Source organism: Meles meles, chromosome 10 (genome assembly GCF_922984935.1).
Source record: "Meles meles chromosome 10, mMelMel3.1 paternal haplotype, whole genome shotgun sequence".
Lineage (NCBI taxonomy): Eukaryota > Metazoa > Chordata > Mammalia > Carnivora > Mustelidae > Meles > Meles meles.
This window is the reverse complement of record NC_060075.1, coordinates 93,194,712-93,217,984: the sequence shown is the minus strand read 5'-3', so window position 1 is coordinate 93,217,984 and position 23,273 is coordinate 93,194,712. Positions and strand designations below refer to the sequence as shown.

At 40.0% G+C, this 23,273-nt stretch overlaps 1 gene segment (V, D, J or C); it reads left to right on the top strand.

Annotated features, from left to right (window-relative positions):
• The window catches only part of LOC123952184, a 60,991-nt gene that overhangs the window by 6,977 nt on the left and 30,741 nt on the right, over window positions 1–23,273 (top strand). Inside the window, 1 exon segment of the C gene segment in view lies at window positions 21,858–21,863. Within this exon segment, the coding sequence occupies window positions 21,858–21,863 (6 nt within the window).

The window sequence follows — 23,273 nt, the reverse complement described above, 5'->3', positions numbered from 1 at the left end:
ATACCTGCGTCTACATATCTGTCAGTGTCTGTCTCCATATCTATCTCTATCTACATATCTGTGTCTATATCTCTGTCTCGCTCTCTCTCTTTCCAGTTAGTAGCCTAAATGATACAACCAGAAATATCTATATCTATATCCACAGTAGAAAAAAAGGATAATTACTCAATGCTGTACTTATCAAAAAAAAAGTGATTTATTGGTACCAAAAAAAAAATCAATCTTTGGGTATCTGATGTGTCAGATGTATTTGGTCTCTTAAAACACATGTTTAGAGCCAATATGATGAGAACAAGAAATAGACAGCACTGAGACATCCTGTCCCCCCTACTGAAATTCTTTTTATACAGTCCAGAGAACACAGTAGATGAAGCCACGTGCAAGATACAAAGTATTAGAGGAGCCCGACATTCAGCCCCAGGAACCTCTCTTCAGTTCTGGACTCTCATCATTTCCACAGGACAACCTCTGCCCCAGTCCCAGCCTCAGCCTCAGCCCCCACCCTGTGCTCCCTGACAGGTACCTCAGTCCTAGAATCAAGGGGAAATGAGCAGACAGACACCAGCTGTGCCTTCAGGATGCCAGCCTTCCTGCTGCAACTTCTCATTGACGTGATTCCCTCCTGTGGAGAGCTTCTGCCTGAGAGTCAGGACATATCAGTTCCTTTCCTGAGATTTCCAGGGAATATCAGTGGTTCAGGCTGCATGAGAAGGGGCTTAAAATGGAGAGAGGGCACATGACTGAGGTCATAGACATGAGTATGAGGACCAGGTGTGGTGCCAAATGAAGGAAGATGAAGACCAGTGCTCCTGGGATACAAGTGCTCCCAAGTAGGACATTTTCTCTGTGTCTGTGACCTTCTCAGACCCTTCTCAGGGTCTGCACAAGCCTTGTCTCTAGTGCAGCCTCCATACACACTTGCTGAATTAATCTGTGAATTTGAATCCCAGGAAGCATTACTGAGGAAGCGCATTGAGAGTATTTCCTGTAATGAATCCTAAGAACGCATTCTGGTACTTTGAGAGAAATATATAGACCCCTCTGAAAACACATACATACTTATGTACACATACATATATATTCTTATTACATAGTGGTATATATTATATTATATATTAAAAGTACATACGGAAGAAATAAAATATCTTTTTTTTACAGATTTTATTTATATATATATATATTTGACAGACAGAGATCACATTTAGGCAGAGAGGCAGGCAGAGAGAGAGAGGAGGAAAGAGGCTCACTGCTGAGCAGAGAGCCCAATGCAGTGCTCGATCCCAGGACCCTGGGATTACGACCTGAGCCAAAGGCAGAGGCTTTAACCGACTGAGCCACCCAGGTGCCCAGAAATAAAATATCTTATTTAAGATTGCGGGTTCTAAACATAGATCCTGTGGTACAAGTCAGAATGGCTAAAATTAACAAGTCAGGAAATGACAGATGCTGGCGAGGATGCAGAGAAAGGGGAACACTCCTACACTGTTGGTGGGAATGCAAGCTGGTGCAACCACTCTGGAAAACAGCATGGAGTTTCCTCAAAAAGTTGAAAATAGAACTACCCTATGACCCAGCAATTGCACTACTGGGTATTTACCCTAAAGATACAAACGTAGTGATCCGAAGGGGCACGTGCACCCAAATGTTTATAGCAGCAATGTCTACAATAGCCAAACTATGGAAAGAACCTAGATGTCCATCAACAGATGAATGGATAAAGAAGAGGTGGTATATATACACAATGGAATACTATGCAGCCATCAAAAGAAATGAAATCTTGCCATTTGCAACGATGTGAATGGAACTAGAGGGTATCGTGCTTAGTGAAATAAGTCAATTGGAGAAAGACAACTATCATATGATCTCCCTGATATGAGGACGTGGAGATGCAACATGGGGGGTTACGGGGATAGGAGAAGAATAAAAGAAACAAGATGGGATTGGGAGGGAGACAAACCATAAATGACTCTTAATCTCACTCAACAAACTGGGGGTTGCTGGCGGTAGGAGGGGTTGGGAGAGGAGGATGGGGTTATGGAAATTGGGGAGGGTATGTGCTAGCATGGGTACTGTGAAGTGTGTAAACCTGGTGATTCACAGACCTGTATCCCTAGGGATAAAAATACATTGTATGTTTATTTAAAAAAAAAAAAAAGGAAAGATGAAAAATCAAAAAAAATAATAATAATAACTGGTGTGTCCAAAGCCTCCATTTTCTTATATGAAATATGAAGCCAATAATAAAATCACCCACTTAGTAGGCTTTGTGAAGATTAATGAGATAACAGAGCAATGTGTTCACCTACCATGTAGAAAATGCCTTCAATATTGGGTAAAGCTATTAGTTATGAAAAATAAAGAAAATAAAATCTCTATTTTTGAAAGTGTTTAAAATAATAAATAAAAGATAAATTTTGCTTTCGTTTACTTCCATGTTTGAAATAATTCAAGGCGAGAAAACACATTTTTCCATGAATGTGTCTGAGATGACCATTTATCTCCCTTCTCGGCTCCGAGCATCTGAAACCCTCGTCTATGTCCAGGAAACACCACACCTTATGAATCTGAGTGAAAGAATGAATTTGTTCCCACTCTAGGAAGGAAAAATGTCAGACTGTTTCTTAGCCTTCCTTAAGCTACAGTTAGGTAGAAAGTGTGGGCTCCCCCAATTAGACACATTCACACAACTGCTACCCCTTCATACAACACATGCACAGAGACACTCATATGCACAAACACGCAGGACAGAAAGCGATGCAAGTGCATATGCACACTCATCCATGCACACACACAGATGCACACAGACATAAACACAAACACAGACCAGGGACTGTAGGGAAATGCCTAGCAGCCATGTGGGACCAGGGAACCTTTCTCCAGAGTGACCATGGGTGCCTTCTTTCTGTCTCCTAGTCCTTTTCATTCCCAGGATGAAGCTTCCTGCTTAGGAAGAGTCAGTCCTCTTAGTTGTAGGCCATTGACCTTCTGGTCTGCCGTCCTCCACCTCCACAACATTCAACTACCCCGTATGGATCACTTCAGAAATGGTATTTATTGGAAAGGGGGGAAAATAGAAGAGCTGCCTCAGGAGGAAAACTCAGCCATCCTGGTTTTTCATCTCTTTTCTCCTCAGGCAGGACTCAAGCCAGAGTTCACATCAACTCCACATGGTGTGTGACAGAACCACACACAAGTTTTAGGCAGAACTGTTTCAAGTTTTAAGTCATGCAAATATTTAGAGAAAACCAGATGGAAATCATAAAAGGCAAGGTAAAAAGTTTTGCTGAAGAAAAGATAGAAGAAAACAGGAATATGGAAAAATAAATGCATAAACAAAATACTAATAATATGTGACTGATTTTCAAGGATAGTACTCCAGAGCGGTCACCAAAGATTTTTCACATGAAATTTTGGTGTAAATAATAACGGTTGACAGTATGAGGATATTGAATTTGTGAAATGATAGTAGTAGAAAACATATGTAATTATTATCAAAAGTTTAATGTTTTCAGAACCTGGACTAGCAGTTATTAGACTGAAAGGCTCTCAGTTATTTATTGTACACTATCTTCTGTGATAGGATTGTTATTGCAACTATTTTCAGATGAGGATTTTTTTTTTATTTGTTTATTTACAGCATAACAGTGTTCATTGTTTTGGCATCACACCCAGTGCTCCATGCAGTACGTGCCCTCCTCATTACCCACCACCTGGTCCCTCAACCTCCCAACCCCCCCACTCCCCCGCCGCCCCTTCATAACCCTCTAGCTGTTTTTCAGAGTCCATAGTCTCTCATGGTTCATCTCCCCTTCCAGTTTCCCTCAACTCCCTCTCCTCTCCATCTCCCCATGTCCTCCATGTTATTTGTTATGCTCCACAAATAAGTGAGACCATATGATACTTGACTCTCTCTGCTTGACTTATTCCGCTCAGCATAATTTCTTCCAGTCCCGTCCATGTTGCTACAAAAGTTGGGTATTCGTCCTTTCTGATGGAGGCATAATACTCCATTGTGTATATGGACCACATCTTCCTTATCCATTCATCCGTTGAAGGGCATCTTGGTTCTTTCCACAGTTTGGCGACCGTAGCCATTGCTGCAATAAACATTGGGGTACAAATGGCCCTTCTTTTCACTACATCTGTATCTTTGGGGTAAATACCAAGCAGTGCAATTGCAGGGTCATAGGGAAGCTCTATTTTTAATTTCTTCAGGAATCTCCACACTGTTCTCCAAAGTGGCTGCACTAACTTGCATCCCCACCAACAGTGTAAGAGGGTTCCTCTTTCTCCACATCCTCTCCAACACACGTTGTTTCCTGTCTTGCTAATTTTGGCCATTCTAACTGGTGTCAGGTGGTATCTCAATGTGGTTTTAATTTGAATCTCCCTGATGGCTAGTGATGATGAACATTTTTTCATGTGTCTGATAGCCATTTGTATGTCTTTGTTGGAGAAGTGTCTGTTCATATCTTCTGCCCATTTTTTGATATGATTATCTGTTTTGTGTGTGTTGAGTTTGAGAAGTTCTTTATAGATCCTGGATATCAACCTTTTGTCTGTACTGTCATTTGCAAATATCTTCTCCCATTCCGTGGGTTGCCTCTTTGTTTTGTTGACTGTTTCCTTTGCTTTGCAGAAGCTTTTGATCTTGAGGAAGTCCCAAAAGTTCATTTTTGCTTTTGTTTCCTTGGCCTTTGGAGACATATCTTGAAAAAAGTTGCTGTGGCTGATATCGAAGAGGTTACTGCCTACGTTCTCCTCTAGGATTCTGATAGATTCCTGTCTCACATTGAGGTCTTTTATCCATTTCGAGTTTATCTTTGTGTACGGTGTAAGAGAATGGTCGAGTTTCATTCTTCTACATATCACTGTCCAGTTTTCCCAGCACCATTTATTGAAGAGACTGTCTTTTTTCCATTGAATATTTTTTCCTGTTTTGTCGAAGATTATTTGACCATAGAGTTGAGGGTCCATATCTGGGCTCTCCACTCTGTTCCACTGGTCTATGTGTCTGTTTTTATGGCAGTACCACGCTGTCTTGGTGATCACAGCTTTGTAGTAAAGCTTGAATTCGGGTAACGTGATGCCGCCAGTTTTGTTTTTGTTTTTCAACATTTCCTTAGCAATGCGGGGTCTCTTCTGGCTCCATACAAATTTTAGGATTATTTGCTCCAGCTCTTTGAAAAATATCGGTGGAATTTTGATCTGAATGGCATTAAAAGTATAGATTGCTCTAGGCAGTATAGACATTTTAACAATGTTTATTCTTCCAATCCAAGAGCATGGAACAGTCTTCCATCTTTTTGTGTCTTCTTCAATTTCTTTCATGAGTGTTCTGTAGTTCCTCGAGTATAGGTCCTTTACTTCTTTGGTTAGGTTTATGCCCAGGTATCTTATGGTTCTTGGTGCTATAGTAAATGGAATCGATTCTCTAATTTCCCTTTCTGTATTTTCATTGTTGGTGTATAAAAAAGCCACTGATTTCTGTACATTGACTTTGTATCCTGCCACGTTACTGAATTGCTGTATGAGTTCTAGTAGTTTGGGGGTGGAGTCTTTGGGGTTTTCCATATAAAGAATCATGTCATCTGCGAAGAGAGAGAGTTTGACTTCTTCCTTGCCAATTTGGATACCTTTTATTTCTCTTTGTTGTCTGATTGCCGTTGCTAGAACTTCTAATACTATGTTGAACAAGAGTGGTGAGAGTGGGCATCCTTGTCGTGTTCCTGATCTCAACGGGAAGGCTGCAAGCTTTTTCCCATTGAGGATGATATTTGCTGTGGGTCTTTCATAGATAGATTTTATGAAGTTCAGGAATGTTCCCTCTATCCCTATACTTTGAAGCGTTTTCATCAGGAACGGATGCTGGATTTTGTCAAATGCTTTTTCTGCATCAATTGAGAGGACCATGTGGTTCTTCTCTCTTCTCTTATTGATGTGTTCTATCACACTGATTGATTTGCGAATGTTGAACCAACCTTGCAACCCAGGGATGAATCCCACCTGGTCATGGTGGATAATCTTTTTAATGTGCTGCTGGATCCTGTTTGCTAGGATCTTGTTGAGAATCTTTGCATCCATATTCATCAGTGATATTGGTCTGAAATTCTCTTTTTTGGTAAGGTCTTTGCCTGGTTTGGGGATCAGGGTAATGCTGGCTTCATAAAAAGAGTCTGGAAGTTTTCCTTCTGCTTCAATTTTTTGGAAAAGCTTCAGGAGAATTGGTGTTATTTCTTCTTTGAAAGTTTGGTAGAATTCCCCAGGGAATCCGTCACGTCCTGGGCTCTTGTTTTTTGGGAGGTTTTTGATCACTGCTTCAATCTCATTGCTAGATATTGGTCTATTCAGGTTGTCAATTTCTTCCTGGTTCAATTTTGGGAGTTTGTAGCTTTCCAGGAATGCATCCATTTCATCTAGGTTGCTTAGCTTATTGGCATATAACTGTTGGTAATAATTTCGGATGATTGTTTCTATTTCCTTGGTGTTAGTTGTGATCTCTCCATTTTCATTCATAATTTTATTAATTTGGGCTTTCTCTCTTTTCTTTTGGATTAGTGTGGCCAATGGTTTATCGATCTTATTGATTCTTTCAAAAAATCAGCTTCTAGTTTCATTGATACGTTCTACTGTATCTCTCGTTTCTACCTCATTCAGATGAGGATTTTTGAGGCAGAAAGAGATTAAGAAATTTGCACAGATTCAGGCAGCTCCTAAGTGACATGAAAAAATGCTTTATTGACGTGGTGAGTTGCTCAGAATATGACGTGAACTGAAAGAAGAAGAATGCAAAACCCTGTGTATATTGCACCTGTGACTCATCAAGGAATCTGTAGCCCACACAGTAATATTTATGTCCATGCATCTGCGAAGAAGAAATCGAGAAATCCAGAGACCATAATGGAGAGAGTTTCCACTCCTGGTGAAATGCTCAAGGGAATTTTTATCTTCATCTTTGTCTTTTCTCCATTTCTTCAAGGATGATATTTATCCACGTGTCCTACTTAGCAGCTTTGTGAATTCCCTTGATTCAGTTGTCACTCCTCTCACCCTCGCTGTCCTGTTTTAGGGAGTGAAAAATACAAGCATCCATATCATGTAATTGCTATGAGGATGGAAAAGGTAAAGGACATCTAGAATAAAACATCAAGAATAAAAAATGCTCGCTAAGCATTAGCTCGTTTTTAGAGGGGTGAGGAAAAGCAGAGGGAGAGAGAATCTTAAGCATGCTCCACACTCAGCACAATCCCAACCTGCAGCTCAATCTTAAGACTTTGAATCTGAGCTAAAATCAAGAGTCAGACACTTACCAACTCAGCCATCCAGGTGCCCTACATATTTCCTCTTCTGAAAGTTAGTGTTTAATAAAGATGCAATATTGCAAAATATTATATTGAGAAAGTATGTTCATAAAATAGCTCCTGGCAAGTAGAAAAAAATCTCATTTCCACAGAAATCAAGATTCTTTCATTCCCTTCACATTTATGCCAACAGTCCTCCAGATACCACCAGTCTTATTTTGAGATGGGCACAGCAGCAAGAAGCCTACAAAACACAGTGCCCTCATTCCCTACAAGTGTACAGCCAGCACTAAAGGGCCAGAAATCGAACTCATCAACCACTTTTTTCATCCCCATTTCAGGCCATGCCATCCTGACACTAAGGCAGGAGGCATCCAGCCACCAGGTCCCCACTGTCCTGCCTGCTTCTGTAGGACACAGCCTGGCAGATGGGGTGTCATGACTCTAAGCATTCACTTTCTTCTTCTGGGCTCCTGAGTCACACTCCTGGACCATTTCCATCTAGATGAGGGGGCAAAGCAAATCTGTAATGTTTCTTATAATTATTAGAAGTTTGGGGAGCCTGGGTGGCTTAGTTGGTTAAGTGTCATCCTTCGTCTCAGGTCATGATCCCAGGGTCCTAGAATTGAGCCCTGTGTTGGGTTCCACTCAGCAGGGAATATGCTTCGCCATTTCCCCCCTTCTCGTACTCTCTGTCTGTGTCTCTCTCTCAAATAAATAAATAAAATATTTTCAAAGGAAGTTCATTTGGAAATGCTCTTCTTTTATTTACAGTTCCATCAAAGATGGAACATTTCCACATATCCATTTCACAAAAGTAAAGAAAAAATTATTTTAAGTAAAGAATAATATTGACATATATTGCAAGAAATCCAGGAAGATTTTTGAAATGGTAGTCATTCACTGGTAGGGGCAAAACCACAATCAGTCTTTGGAGCATCGGATTTTCGAAAGGTCAATAAAAATCCCAACTCAAAGTCATGTAGGTGGGAAGAGCAATGTTGAAGAGAAAGGTTTCTCAAATTTTTACTTCAACCCCTGACATAAATTTCATAGAAAAACAGGATGTTGTCATTTGCTACCGTGCCGATGGTACTCACCACCTTAGAACTGTGGAGACAGCCAACAGAAGATCTTCTTGGGTCTGTACCACCCACATCCTTCCCTACAGTTACAACCACAACCAGCCCCCTAGCTAGGGTCCCAGCATCAGTCTCCCCTGGTCTGAAACACTTCTAGAGCTTTCCAGGAAGCCATCCTGGATTATACTCGCACATATTTCCAGCTGACCTCAAGAGCTGTACTTTCAAAGTGTTCTTGGAGTGAAAGTCTTCTGTAGGGGCTGACAGCACACAGGCTGTACCATTGTCCATCATCTCAGCATCCGGAGAGGCAGTATGTGGGTAAAGCTCATGCTGAGACAGCGATTGATTGTGTGCCATTATTATTGCATGTAAAAAAAAATCCTTCTGTAACTTAATAATTATTGGTCCATTTTAAAACTAAAAAAAATTAGAGCTTAATGAATTTAGGCTTAATGTTTAGCCAAAGGTATTCTGTTCATGCCTTCTGAACTGGAATTCACCAAAAGGTTTAAGGGCTCTAATGCAATTCCTTAAGTGACCACTAGAGGTCCAGCGGATTAGAATTGGAACAAGGCCCTTTTGCTGGGAGGTGTGGGGAGGTTGGTGCCAGTATGATGTCATCACAACAGAGCTCAGAATTCATTGAGGTGGTTAGAGGGGCCACCATATTGGGTCACTGTTAATTCTTCCTGTGAAATATGAGAGAGAACCTGCCAAGAGCAGAAAAGCCTACCTGCATGTGTGTGGACGGAGAGTGTGTGGGGGGCTGGGTATGGATGGGTGTGTCCGAGTTCTTTCTATGTGTTCTCACATTTCAGCACATGTTACCCCTGTAACCCAGATCACCTAAATGTTCTCTTGCAGTGTTAGGAAGCACGTCCTACTCCTGAGATAACTGAAGTACTAAAGGGTCAGTGACTCATCCAGGTCACACAGCTGGTACAGGGTAAGGTGGCAGAGAAAGGGAGTGACGCAGATCAATTGGCTTCTCTTGATTATTGAACTAAACCACTTCTTCACTGCAGGACAATACAAGGAAAACTACATTGTCCCCGACATCAGGGGCAGATTAATATTGAACATTGAGTGACACAAATCATTCCAATGTGTTACAACACAAATGCAGGACCTGAGGGATTAGCTGTCTTCAGAGAATAAGTAAAATGCTAACAAACCATCAATTGACTTTTCAATATAAAATGCCTGTCGTCATGTTTATGAGCAAGTTTTCTGCAGTATGAGATTCCAGGGGGATGGTTGAATGGGTCTGAGAATCAATCCTGCCACACCCCAAAAGATCCATTTACCAGGAATTGCTTTCCAGATTGGGAGCCCACTTACACGGGGCACAGGAAGCCCCAGACCTGCTCACATCTGGGACAGATCAGGAACAACTCAGAGAAATATCTAAGCCACCACTTTTCTGAGAAACTTGAAGCAGCCCCACTCTTCAGCCCCTGACCTGTGGAGTTCTGTAACAGAAACCTCACTTCTTACCTTGTCACAGGGGAGGCAGCCCAGCCAATGAGATGCCACAGCTGAAATCATTCATTTTCTTGTCTCCCAAGCCTATGACTTGTCCTCCAGGAACTTCAGTCTACAGAAGAAACTCAGGAAATTATTTATTGTTGCTTTTTTTCCATATAATTTTTTTCTTGGGAATTTCTCTTTGCTTGCAGTTGGCTTTGGGCAGGTGAAGTTGGAGCAACCCACAATATCAATCTCCAGAGCAAGAGATGAGTGTGCCCGCATATCTTGCAAGGTTACCACCGAGGACATTAACAGAGAAGTCATATATTGGTACTGACTGAAGCAAGATCAGGGATAGGATATCTCACATTTTTCTCGACACATGTTACCTAGGGTCACTTAAGTGTGAAACAACAAACTTCCACTTCAACCTTGAAAATAAATTTTCTAAGGAAACAAGATGGGGCCATGTACTTCTGTGGCAGCTGGATTAGGACCCACAGCATCAGAGTTGACAAGAGAAACTGCACAAGAACCATCTTCAGGCCCTACTCAACCACATCCTTCTCAATATGGGCAACCACAGAGGCTGCACAGCTGGGGGCCCAGCCTGAGTCTCTCTGTTGTATTTCCTGAGGTTAGCAGGAAAACTTCATGGATTCTGTTCACACGGGTGAGCCCATATGAGTTTGACAATTATGGTACAAATGTAAGCAGTTTGCAGGACAATACAAGGAAATCCCACTAAATTATCCCACTAAATTAGGCTGTAAGGGAACCAGGAAAATACATAGTGAATGGTACCAAGGAAAACTGATTTGTCTGATAATGCACGGTAGAGACACATTTCTAGTACCTAAATGATTCAAAATGAAGACAGTAAATGTGTATAAAGACTATGCAAGTATTTCTTATTATTACTTTCCAATTTTATTCATGAGCATTACAGTTTTTTGGATCTGTGAAACATAAAAATTCCATGCTTTTATTACCATCCTATGGCCATATTGAAGGAACCCACTGATTGTTATATCCCTAAGTAAATGTCAGGTATCCTGGTCATAGAAGACACCAAGGTATAAATCGTGTACCATAGGGGTAGAAGCAACACTTCACTCCACATTCAGGGTCAATACTAGGACAAAAGGAGAACTCCTCCATTGGAACATATCCGGAGTACATCAGGTACCTCTAACATGGTGGAAACACCTGTAAGAACTTATTCTCCAGGATTCTGCAAGGAAAATAAAAATCCTGAATACAGATCAGATGATTAAAAAGCATAACACATGCTCCTATTATGTGTAAAGGAAAGATGGTGAAGGTCTTTCACAAATTACTAAGATTAAAAATTATGGTTGGGAATAATTTTCTGTACTCAGTAGCTGGATGATCTCCAGTTTTCAACATAGTGATACACACAAGTAATGTGGGAAATTACAAAACCTCCTCACCCATCCCCTTAGAGTCCCCTTTCAAATGCAGAGGAAAGTTCTTTACTTCAGAAAAACTTGATACTTGTGGTAATTGGATATCTGACCACAGAGTCACCATGCATACAGTTTACCTCTGGTTCCCTGAGATCATGACAACAGCTTCATTCTCTGTTTCTCCTTCTAAGAATCAGGGGGTGCTATCAAGGGCAGGATGTTATGGAAGCAGAAAGAATACCTGACCCAGCAGTGTCAGAAGCTTCTCAAGGTCAACCTGAGAATCTTTGTGTTCCATACCCTGCCCTTCATGATTCTTGACTGGAGTGGGTTCCAGGAGAATGAATCTGAGGGCCTAGATCTCAACAAGACCTCTCCTGTCTCCTAACACATCTACAGAAGAAAGGTAAGAAGACCCCCTGAATGAAATATGGAGTCAGAGAACAATGAACTCTTTCAAGAAAGAAGTGAATGAAGAGAGAGATTAAGCTTCTCAGAGTATCTGTCTCGAACATTTTTCACGGATTATTTTTTTAATTCGTTTATTTGTTTATTTACAGCATAACAATGTTCATCATTTTGGCATCACACCCAGTGCTCCATGCAGTACGTGCCCTCCCTATTACCCACCACCTAGTTCCTCAACCTCCACCGCCCCCCGCCCCTTCAAAACCCTCTGGTTGTTTTTCAGAGTCCATAGACTCTCATGGTTCATCTCCCCTTCCAGTTTCCCTCAACTCCCTCTCCTCTCCATCTCTCCATGTCCTCCATGTTATTTGTTATGCTCCACAAATAAGTGAGACCATATGATACTTGACTCTCTCTGCTTGACTTATTTCGCTCAGCATAATTTCTTCCAGTCCCGTCCATGTTGCTACAAAAGTTGGGTATTCATCCTTTCTGATGGAGGCATAATACTCAATTGTGTATATGTACCACATCTTCCTTATCCATTCATCCGTTGAAGGGCATCTTGGTTCTTTCCACAGTTTGGCGACCGTAGCCATTGCTGCAATAAACATTGGGGTACAGATGGCCCTTCTTTTCACTACATCTGTATTTTTGGGGTAAAAACCCAGCAGTGCAATTGCAGGGTCATAAGGAAGCTCTATTCTTAATTTCTTCAGGAGTCTCCACACTGTTCTCCAAAGTGGCTGCACTAACTTGCATTCCCACCAACAGTGGAAGAGGGTTCCCCTTTCTCCACATCCTCTCCAACACACGTTGTTTCCTGTCTTGCTAATTTTGGCCATTCTAACTGGTGACAGGTGGTATCTCCATGTGGTTTTAATTTGAATCTCCCTGATGGCTAGTGATGATGAACATTTTTTTCATGTGTCTGATAGCCATTTGTATGTCTTCATTGGAGAAGTGTCTGTTCATATCTTCTGCCCATTTTTCGATATGATTATCTGTTTTGTGTGTGTTGAGTTTGAGAAGTTCTTTATAGATCCTGGATATCAACCTTTTGTCTGTACTGTCATTTGCAAATATCTTCTCCCATTCTGTGGGTTGCCTTTTGTTTTGTTGACTGTTTCCTTTGCTGTGCAGAAACTTTTGATCTTGATGAAGTCCCAAAAGTTCATTTTTGCTTTTGTTTCCTTGGCCTTTGGAGACATATCTTGAAAGAAGTTGCTGTGGCTGATATCGAAGAGGTTACTGCCTATGTTCTCCTCTAGGATTCTGATAGATTCCTGTCTCATGTTGAGGTCTTTTATCCATTTCGAGTTTATCTTTGTGTACGGTGTAAGAGAATGGTCAAGTTTCATTCTTCTACATATCGCTGTCCAGTTTTCCCAGCACCATTTATTGAAGAGACTGTCTTTTTTCCATTGAATATTTTTTCCTGTTTTGTCGAAGATTATTTCACTATAGAGTTGAGGGTCCATATCTGGGCTCTCCACTCTATTCCACTGGTCTATGTGTCTGTTTTTATGCCAGTACCACGCTGTCTTGGTGATCACAGCTTTGTAGTAAAGCTTGAAATCGGGTAACGTGATGCCGCCAGTTTTGTTTTTGTTTTTCAACATGTCCTTAGCAATTCGGGGTCTCTTCTGATTCCATACAAATTTTAGGATTATTTGCTCCAGCTCTTTGAAAACTACCGGTGGAATTTTGATTGGAATGGCATTAAAAGTATAGATTGCTCTAGGCAGTATAGACATTTTAACAATGTTTATTCTTCCAATCCAAGAGCATGGAACAGTCTTCCATCTTTTTGTGTCTTCTTCAATTTCTTTCATGAGTGTTCTGTAGTTCCTCGAGTACAGGTCCTTTCCCTCTTTGGTTAGGTTTATTCCCAGGTATCTTATGGTTCTTGGGGCTATAGAAAATGGAATCGATTCTCTAATTTTCCTTTCTGTACTTTCATTTTAGTGTATAGGAAAGCCACTGATTTCTGTACATTGACTTTGTATCCTGCCACGTTACTGAATTGCTGTATGAGTTCTAGTAGTTTGGGGGTGGAGTCTTTGGGGTTTTCCATATAAAGAATCATGTCATCTGTGAAGAGAGAGAGTTTGACTTCTTCCTTGCCAATTTGGATACCTTTTATTTCTCTTTGTTGTCTGATTGCCGTTGCTAGAACTTCTAATACTATGTTGAACAAGAGTGGTGAGAGTGGGCATCCTTGTCATGTTCCTGATCTCAACGGAGAGGCTACAAGCTTTTTCCCATTGAGGATGATATTTGCTGTGGGTCTTTCATAGATAGATTTTATGAAGTTCAGGAATATTCCCTCTATCCCTATACTTTGAAGCGTTTTCATCAGGAATGGATGCTGGATTTTGTCAAATGCTTTTTCTGCATCAATTGAGAGGACCATGTGGTTCTTCTCCTCTTATTGATTTGTTCTATCACATTGATTGATTTGCAAATGTTGAACCAGCCTTGCAACTCGGGGATGAATCCCACCTGGTCATGGTGGATAATCTTTTGAATGTGCTGCTGGATCCTGTTTGCTAGGATCTTGTTGAGAATCTTAGCATCCATATTCATCAGTGATATTGGTCTGAAATTCTCCTTTTTGGTAGGGTATTTGCCTGGTTTGGGGATCAGGGTAATGCTGGCTTCATAAAAAGTGTCTGGAAGTTGTCCTTCTACTTCAATTTTTTGGAACAGCTTCAGGAGAATTGGTGTTATTTCTTCTTTGAAAGTTTGGTAGAATTCCCCAGGGAATCCGTCAGGTCCTTGGCTCTTGTTTTTTGGGAGGTTTTTGATCACTGCTTCAATCTCATTACTAGATATCGGTCTATTCAGGTTGTCAATTTCTTCCTGGTTCAATTTTGGGAGTTTGTAGTTTTCCAGGAATGCATCCATTTCATCTACGTTGCTTAGCTTATTGGCATATAACTGTTGGTAATAATTTCGGATGATTGTTTCTATTTCCTTGGTGTTAGTTGTGATCTCTCCCTTTTCATTCATAATTTTATTAATTTGGGCTTTCTCTCTTTTCTTTTGGATTAGTGTGGCCAATGGTTTATTGATCTTATTGATTCTTTCAAAAAACCATCTTCTAGTTTCATTGATACGTTCTACTGTATCTCTCGTTTCTACCTCATTGATCTCTGCTCTAATCTTGATTATTTCCCTTCTTGCATGTGGAGTTGGTTTGATTTGTTGTTGATTCTTCAGTTCTTTAAGGTGTAGAGACAGCTGGTGTATTCTGGAGAAGGTTCCGTGTGCACTTGAGAAGAATGAGTATTCTGTTGTTTTAAGGTGGAATGTTCTGTATACGTCGATGAGGTCCATCTGGTCCAATGTTTCATTCAATGCTCTTATTTCTTTATTAATTTTCTGCTTTGATGATCTGTCTATTTCTGAGAGAGGCGTATTAAGATCTCCTACTATTATTGTATTCATATCAATATGACTCTTTATCTTGATTAATAGTTTTCTTATGTAATTGGCTGCTCCCATATTGGGAGCATAGATATTCACAATTGTTAGATCATCTTGGCGGATAGTCCCTTTAAGAATTATGTAGTGTCCTTCTGTATCTCAGACTACAGTCTTTAGTTTAAAATCTAATTTATCTGATATGAGAATCGCTACTCCGGCCTTCTTTTGAGGCCCATTGGCATGAAAGATGCTTCTCCATCCCTTCACTTTCAGTCTGGGTGTATCCTTAGGTTCAAAATGGGTCTCTTGTAGACAACATATGGATGGGTCCTGTCATTTTATCCAATCTGCAACCCTGTGTCGTTTTATGGGCGCATTTAGGCCATTCACATTGAGAGTGATTATTGAGAGATAGGTTTTTATTGACATCATGTTGCCTTTGAAGTCTTTCTGTCTGTAGATTGTTTCTATATTTCTTTTTTTTTCCCATTTTATTTATTTTTTTCAGCATAACAGTATTCATTGTTTTTGCACAACACCCAGTGCTCCATGCAAAACGTGCCCTCCCTATTACCCACCACCTGTTCCCCCAACCTCCCACCCCTGACCCTTCAAAACCCTCAGGTTGTTTTACAGAGTCCATAGTCTCTTATGGTTCACCTCACCTCCCCAATGTCCATAGCCCCCTCCCCATCTCCCTATCCCACCTCCCCCCAGAAAACCCCAGTTTGTTTTGTGAGATTAAGAGTCATTTATGGTTTGTCTCCCTCCCAATCACATCTTGTTTCATTTATTCTTCTCCTATCCCCCTACCCCCCCATGTTGCTTCTCCATGTCCTCATATCAGGGAGATCATATGATAGTTGTCTTTCTCCGATTGACTTATTTCACTAAGCATGATACCCTCTAGTTCCATCCACGTCGTGGCAAATGGCAAGATTTCATTTCTTTTGATGGCTGCATAGTATTCCATTGTGTATATATACCACTTCTTCTTTATCCATTCATCTGTTGATGGACATCTAGGTTCTTTCCATAGTTTGGCTATTGTAGACATTGCTGCTATAAACATTCAGGTACACGTGCCCCTTCGGATCACTACGTCTGTATCTTTAGGGTAAATACCCAGTAGTACAATTGCTGGGTCATAGGGTAGTTCTATTTTCAACATTTTGAGGAACCTCCATGCTGTTTTCCAGAGTGGTTGCACCAGCTTGCATTCCCACCAACAGTGGAGGAGGGTTCCCCTTTCTCCGCATCCTCGCCAGCATGTGTCATTTCCTGACTTGTTAATTTTAGCCATTCTGACTGGTGTGAGGTGGTATCTCATTGTGGTTTTGATTTGTATTTCCCTGATGCCGAGTGACGTGGAGCACTTTTTCATGTGTCTGTTGGCCATCTGGATGTCTTCTTTGCAGAAATGTCTGTTCATGTCCTCTGCCCATTCCTTGATTGGCTTGTTTGTTCTTTGGGTGTTGAGTTTGCTAAGTTCCTTATAGATTTTGGATACTAGACCTTTATCTGATATGTCGTTTGCAAATATCTTCTCCCATTCTGTCAGTTGTCTTTTGGTTTTGTTAACTGTTTCCTTTGCTGTGCAAAAGCTTTTGATCTTGATGAAATCCCAATAGTTCAATTTTGCCCTTGCTTCCCTTGCCTTTGCCGTTGTTCCTAGGAAGATGTTGCTACGGCTGAGGTCGAAGAGGTTGTTGCCTGCATTCTCCTCAAGGATTTGGATGGATTCCTTTCTCACATTGAGGTCCTTCATCCATTTGGAGTCTATTTTCGTGTGTGGTGTAAGGAAGTGGTCCAATTTCATTTTTCTTCATGTGGCTGTCCAATTTTCCCAACACCATTTATTGAAGAGGCTGTCTTTTTTCCATTGGACATTCTTTCCTGCTTTGTTGAAGATTAGTTGACCATAGAGTTGAGGGTCTATTTCTGGGCTCTCTATTCTGTTCCACTGATCTATGTGTCTGTTTTTGTGCCAGTACCATGTAGTCTTGATGATGACAACTTTGTAATAGAGCTTGAAGTCCGGAATTGTGCTGCCACCAACTTTGGCTTTCTTTTTCAATATTCCTTTGGCTATTCGAGGTCTTTTCTGGTTCCATATAAATTTGAGGATTATTTGTTCCATTTCTTTGAAAAAAATGGATGGTATTTTGATAGGGATTGCATTAAATGTGTAGATTGCTTTAGGTAGCATGGACATTTTCACAATATTTATTCTTCCAATCCAGGAGCATGGAACATTTTTCCATTTCTTTGTGTCTTCCTCAATTTCTTTCATGAGTACTTTATAATTTTCTGTGTATAGATTCTTAGCCTCTTTGGTTAGGTTTATTCCTAGGTATCTTATAGTTTTGGGTGCAATTGTAAATGGGATTGACTCCTTAATTTCTCTTTCTTCTGTCTTGTTGTTGGTGTACAGAAATACAACTGATTTCTGTGCATTGATTTTATATCCTGACACTTGACTGAATTCCTGTACAAGTTCTAGCAGTTTTGGAGTGGAGTCTTTTGGGTTTTCCACATATAGTATCATATCATCTGCAAAGAGTGATAGTTTGACTTCTTCTTTGCCAATTTGAATGCCTTTAATTTCTTTTTGTTGTCTGATTGATGACGCTAGGACTTCTAGTACTATTTTGAATAGCAGTGGTGATAATGGACATCCCTGCCTTGTTCCTGACCTTAGCGGAAAAGCTTTCAGTTTTTCTCCATTGAGAATGATATTTGCGGTGGGTTTTTCATAGATGGCTTTGATAATATTGAGGTATGTGCCCTCTATCCCCACACTTTAAAGAGTTTTGATCAGGAAGGGATGCTGTACTTTGTCAAATGCTTTTTCAGCATCTATTGAGAGTATCATAAGGTTCTTGTTCTTTCTTTTATTAATGTGTTCTATCACATTGATTGATTTGCGGATGTTGAACCAACCCTGCAGCCCTGGAATAAATCCCACTTGATCATGGTGAATAATCCTTTTAATGTACTGTTGAATCCTATTGGCTAGTATTTTGGCGAGAATTTTTGCGTCTGTGTTCATCAAGGATATTGGTCTGTAGTTCTCTTTTTTGGTGGGATCCTTGTCTGGTTTTAGGATCAAGGTGATGCTGGCCTCATAAAATGAGTTTGGAAGTTTTCCTTCCATTTCTATTTTTTGGAACAGTTTCAGGAGAATAGGAATGAGTTCTCCTTTAAATGTTTGGTAGAATTCCCCTGGGAAGCCATCTGGCCCTGGGCTTTTGTTTGTTTGGAGATTTTTGATGACTGTTTCAATCTCCTTACTGGTTTTGGGCCTGTTCAGGTTTTCTATTTCTTCCTGGTTCAGTTGTGGTAGTTTATATGTCTCTAGGAATGCATCCATTTCTTCCAGATTGTCCAATTTGTTGGCGTAGAGTTGCTCATAGTATGTTCTTATAATTGTCTGTATTTCTTTGGTGTTAGTTGTGATCTCTCCTCTTTCATTCATGATTTTATTGATTTGGGTCCTTTCTCTTTTCTTTTTGATGAGTCTGGCCAGGGGTTTATCAATCTTATTGATTCTTTCAAAGAACCAGTTCCTAGTTTCATTGATTTTTTCTATTGTTTTTTTGGTTTCTATTTCATTGATTTCTGCTCTGATCTTTATGATTTCTCTTCTCCTGCTGGGTTTAGGGTTTCTTTCTTGTTCTTTCTCCAGCTCCTTTACATGTAGGGTTAGGTTGTGTACTTGAGACCTTTCTTGTTTCTTGAGAAAGGCTTGTACCACTATATATTTTCCTCTCAGTACTGCCTTTGCTGTGTCCCATAGATTTTGAACTGTTGTGTTTTCATTATCATTTGTTTCCATGATTTTTTTCAATTCTTCTTTAATTTCCTGGTTAACCCATTCATTCTTTAGAAGGATGCTGTTTAGTCTCCATGTATTTGGGTTCTTTCCAGCTTTCCTCTTGTGATTGAGTTCTAGCTTCAGAGCATTGTGGTCTGAAAATATGCAGGGAATGATCCCAATCTTTTGATACCAGTTGAGACCTGATTTGTGACCCAGGATGTGATCTATTCTGGAGAAGGTTCCATGTGCACTAGAGAAGAACGTGTATTCTGTTGTTTTGGGATGAAATGTTCTGAATATATCTGTGATGTCCAGTGTGTCATTTAAGGCCTTTATTTCCTTGTTGATCTTTGGCTTGGATGATCTGTCCATTTCAGTGAGGGGAGTGTTAAAGTCCCCTACTATTATTGTATTATTATTGATGTGTTTCTTTGATTTTGTTATTAATTGATTGATATAGTTGGCTGCTCCCACGTTAGGGGCATAGATATTTAAAATTGTTAGATCTTCTTGTTGGACAGACCCTTTGAGTAGGATATAGTGTCCTTCTTCATCTCTTGTTATAGTCTTTGGCTTAAAATCTAATTGATTTAATATAAGAATCACCACCCCAGCTTTATTCTGATGCCCATTAGCATGGTAAATTGTTTTCCACCCCCTCACTTTAAACCTGGAGGTGTCTTCGCGTGTAAAATGAGTTTCTTGTAGGCAACATACTGATGGGTTTTGTTTTTTTATCCATTCTGATACCCTGTGTCTTTTGATTGGGGCATTTAGCCCATTAACATTCAGGGTAACTATTGAGAGATATGAATTTAGTGCCATTAGTAGCCTGTAAGGTGACTGTTACTGTATATTGTCTCTGTACCTTTCTGATCTACTCCTTTTAGGCTCTCTCTTTGCTTAGAGGACCCCTTTCAATATTTCCTGTAGAGCTGGTTTGGTGTTTGCAAATTCTTTCAGTTTTTGTTTGTCCTGGAAGCTTTTGATCTCTCCTTCTATTTTCAATGATAGCCTAGCTGGATAGAGTATTCTTGGCTACATGTTTTTCTCGTTTAGTGCTCTGAATATATCATGCTAGCTCTTCCTGGCCTGCCAGGTCTCTGTGGATAAATCTGCCGCCAATCTAATATTTTTACCATTGTATGTTACAGACTTCTTTTCTCGGGCTGCTTTCAGGATTTTCTCTTTGTCACTAAGACTTGTAAATTTTACTATTAGGTGACGGGGTGTGGGCCTATTCTTGTTGACTTTGAGGGGGGTTCTCTGCATCTCCTGGATTTTGATGCTTGTTCCCTTTGCCATATTAGGGAAATTCTCACCAATGATTCTCTCCAATAGACCTTCTGCTCCCTTCTCTGTTTCTTCTTCTTCTGGAATCCCAATTATTCTAATGTTGTTTCATCTTATGGTGTCACTTATCTCTCGAATTCTCCCCTCATGGTCCAGTAGCTGTTTGTCCCTCTTTTGCTCGGCTTCCTTATTCTCTGTCATTTGGTCTTCTATATCACTAATTCTTTCTTCTGCCTCATTTATCCTAGCAGTGAGAGCCTCCATTTTTGATTGCACCTCATTAATAGCTTTTTTGATTTCAACTTGGTTAGATTTTAGTTCTTTAATTTCTCCAGAAAGGGCTTTAATATCTCCAGAGAGGGTTTCTCTAATATCTTCCATGCCTTTTTCGAGCCCGGCTAGAATGTTCAGAATCGTCATTCTGAACTCTTGATCTGACATATTACCAATGTCTGTGTTGATTAGGTTCCTAGCCTTCGGTACTGTCTCTTGTTCTTTTGTCTGTGGTGATTTTTTCTGCCTTGTCATTTTGTCCAGATAAGAGGATATGAAGGAGCAAATAAAATACGAAAAGGGTGGCAAAGACCCCGGAAAAATGTGCTGTAACCAAATGAGAAGGAACCCCAAATTGTGGGGGGAAGAAAGGGGATAAAAAGAGGTTCAGAAAAAAAAAAAGAAAAAAATTTAAAAAATAAAACAAATAAAGAAAAAATATAAAAGAGAAATAAAAAATATATATATTTAGATAAACTAGTCAAAAAACGTTAAAAAAGAAAAGGGTAAAAGTTTTAAAATATTTAGCAGAAGAAGAAAAAAGAAAAAAAAATTGAAAAAAGAAAAAAAAATTGAAGTAGCCGCAAGACTAAAGAATCATTGGGAGAAAGCCTTGAGTTCCGTGCTTTGCTTTCTCCTCCTCTGGAAGTGCGCTGCTTTCTTAGGAGTTGAAACTACTTTCCTTGATAGATGAACTTCGTCCTGGCTGGATATTTTGTTGATCTTCTGGGGGAGGGGCCTGTTGCAGTGACTCTCAAGTGTTTTGCTGGAGGAGGGATTGCACCGCCCTTACCGGTGGCCGGACTAAGTAATCAGCTCGGATTCGCTTTTGGGAGCTTCTGTTCCCTGAACGCTTTCCGTAGAGTTCCGGAGGACGGGAATGAAAATGGCGGCCTCCTAGTCTCCAGCCCGGAGGAGCCGTGAGCCTGGCGCCCCACTCCTCAGTGCACCCCCAGAGGACAGCACCCAATCACTCCCATATCCCCAGCCTCTAGCCGCGCTCTGAGCTCACCCAGCCCGCGACCAGTTCAAGGTAACCCCGAGCTGAGAGTTCAGTCCTTGGCTCTGTCTCTGCAGCCGGCTTCTCCGTTCTAATACCTGCGAGCTCTGCGACACTCCGACACCCCCGATCCTTCTGTGACCCTGCGGGACCTGCAGCCACGCTGACCCTGCGTGGGCTTCACCCTGGGTTAGCCTCTGGAGCAATGTCCCTCAGTGGAACAGACTTTTAAAAGTCCTGATTTTGTGCTCCGTTCCTCCGCCGCTTGCCGGGAGCCGGCCCCTCCCCACACGGTCTATCTTCCCGTCGTTTTAGATTCACTTCTCCGCCAGTCCTACCTTTCAGAAAGTGGTTGATTTTCTGTTTCTAGAGTTGCTGTTCTTCTTCTCTTCGATCTCCAGTTTGATTTGTAGGTGTTTGCAATGTTTAGATAAGCTATCAACAAAATATCCAGCCAGGACGAAGTTCATCTATCAAGGAGAAAGCAGATTCAATTCCTAAGACAGCAGAGCAATTCCAGAGGAGGAGAAAGCAAAGCACAGAACTCATGGCTTTCTCCCCATGATTCTTTAGTCTTGCGGCTACTTCAATTTTTTTTTCTTTTTTCAATTTTTTTTTCTTTTTTCAATTTTTTTTCTTTTTTCTTTTTTCTTCTTCTGCTAAATTTTTTAAAACTTTTACCCTTTTCTTTTTTAACATTTTTGACTAGTTCATCTAAATATATATATTTTTTCTTTCTTTATTATATTTTTTTATTTGTTTTATTTTTTAAATTTTTTTCTTTCTTTTTTTTTCTTTTTTTTCAGAAGCTGTTTTTATTTATTTTTTAAAAATGGAGGTAAGACATTTAAAATATCCTATAAGAAAATGGCAAAAGATATGAAAAGTTTATGAAAAGAAATATACAAATAGCTCTTAAACTTTTGCAAAGTTGATAAAAGAATAAAAGTTTGTAATTTCTCTGTTGACAAAGCTGTGAAAGAAAGCAGGCAATCATACATTTCTCATAAGATGCAAAACTACAGTCATTTCCTTGGGGAATTTGGAAATATCGAACAAAAGTTCATAGGCATTTGCTTTTCAACCTAGCAAAAATACTTTCAGAAATTTACTTTAAAGGCACAATCTCAACACTTTGAAAATATTATGTCAAAGGTATTCATTGGGTAACTGCAAAACGTGAAATTACATAAATATGCAGACGAAGTAGACTGCGTAAGTAAATGATGACACATGCTCACAATGGAGGACTATACAGTGTAAAATAGATGTAGGAGGCAAAATCAATTGTGTTTATATACTAGCAATTCACAATTGGAAATTGAAATATTAAAAAAATATCATTTATTATAGCCACAACTACAATATAAAAAAAAAAAAAACCTTTAGGACACATAGTGAAAATCTTTCTAAAATATGAAGGGTTTGTATGCTGAAAACAATAGAACTTTAATGAGAGAGTTGAAGAAGAACTAAATACATGGGGAGGTATACTATGTGCATAGATTGGAAGACTTAATATATATAAGATGTCAGAAGTTCTCCAAAGGGTAAGTAGATTTAGTGTAATCCCAATGAAAATCCAGGAGGACTTTTCATAGAAATCAATAAACTGGTTGCAAAATTCATACAAGTAGGTAAAAGGCATACCACTGCCAGATCAGTTTTCAAAAGAGTTTTAACACTACTATGAAACTTCAATGACAAGACTGCGGAGTATTAGTGAATTCATTGATACATAGCAAAGAGGAAAACAATTCA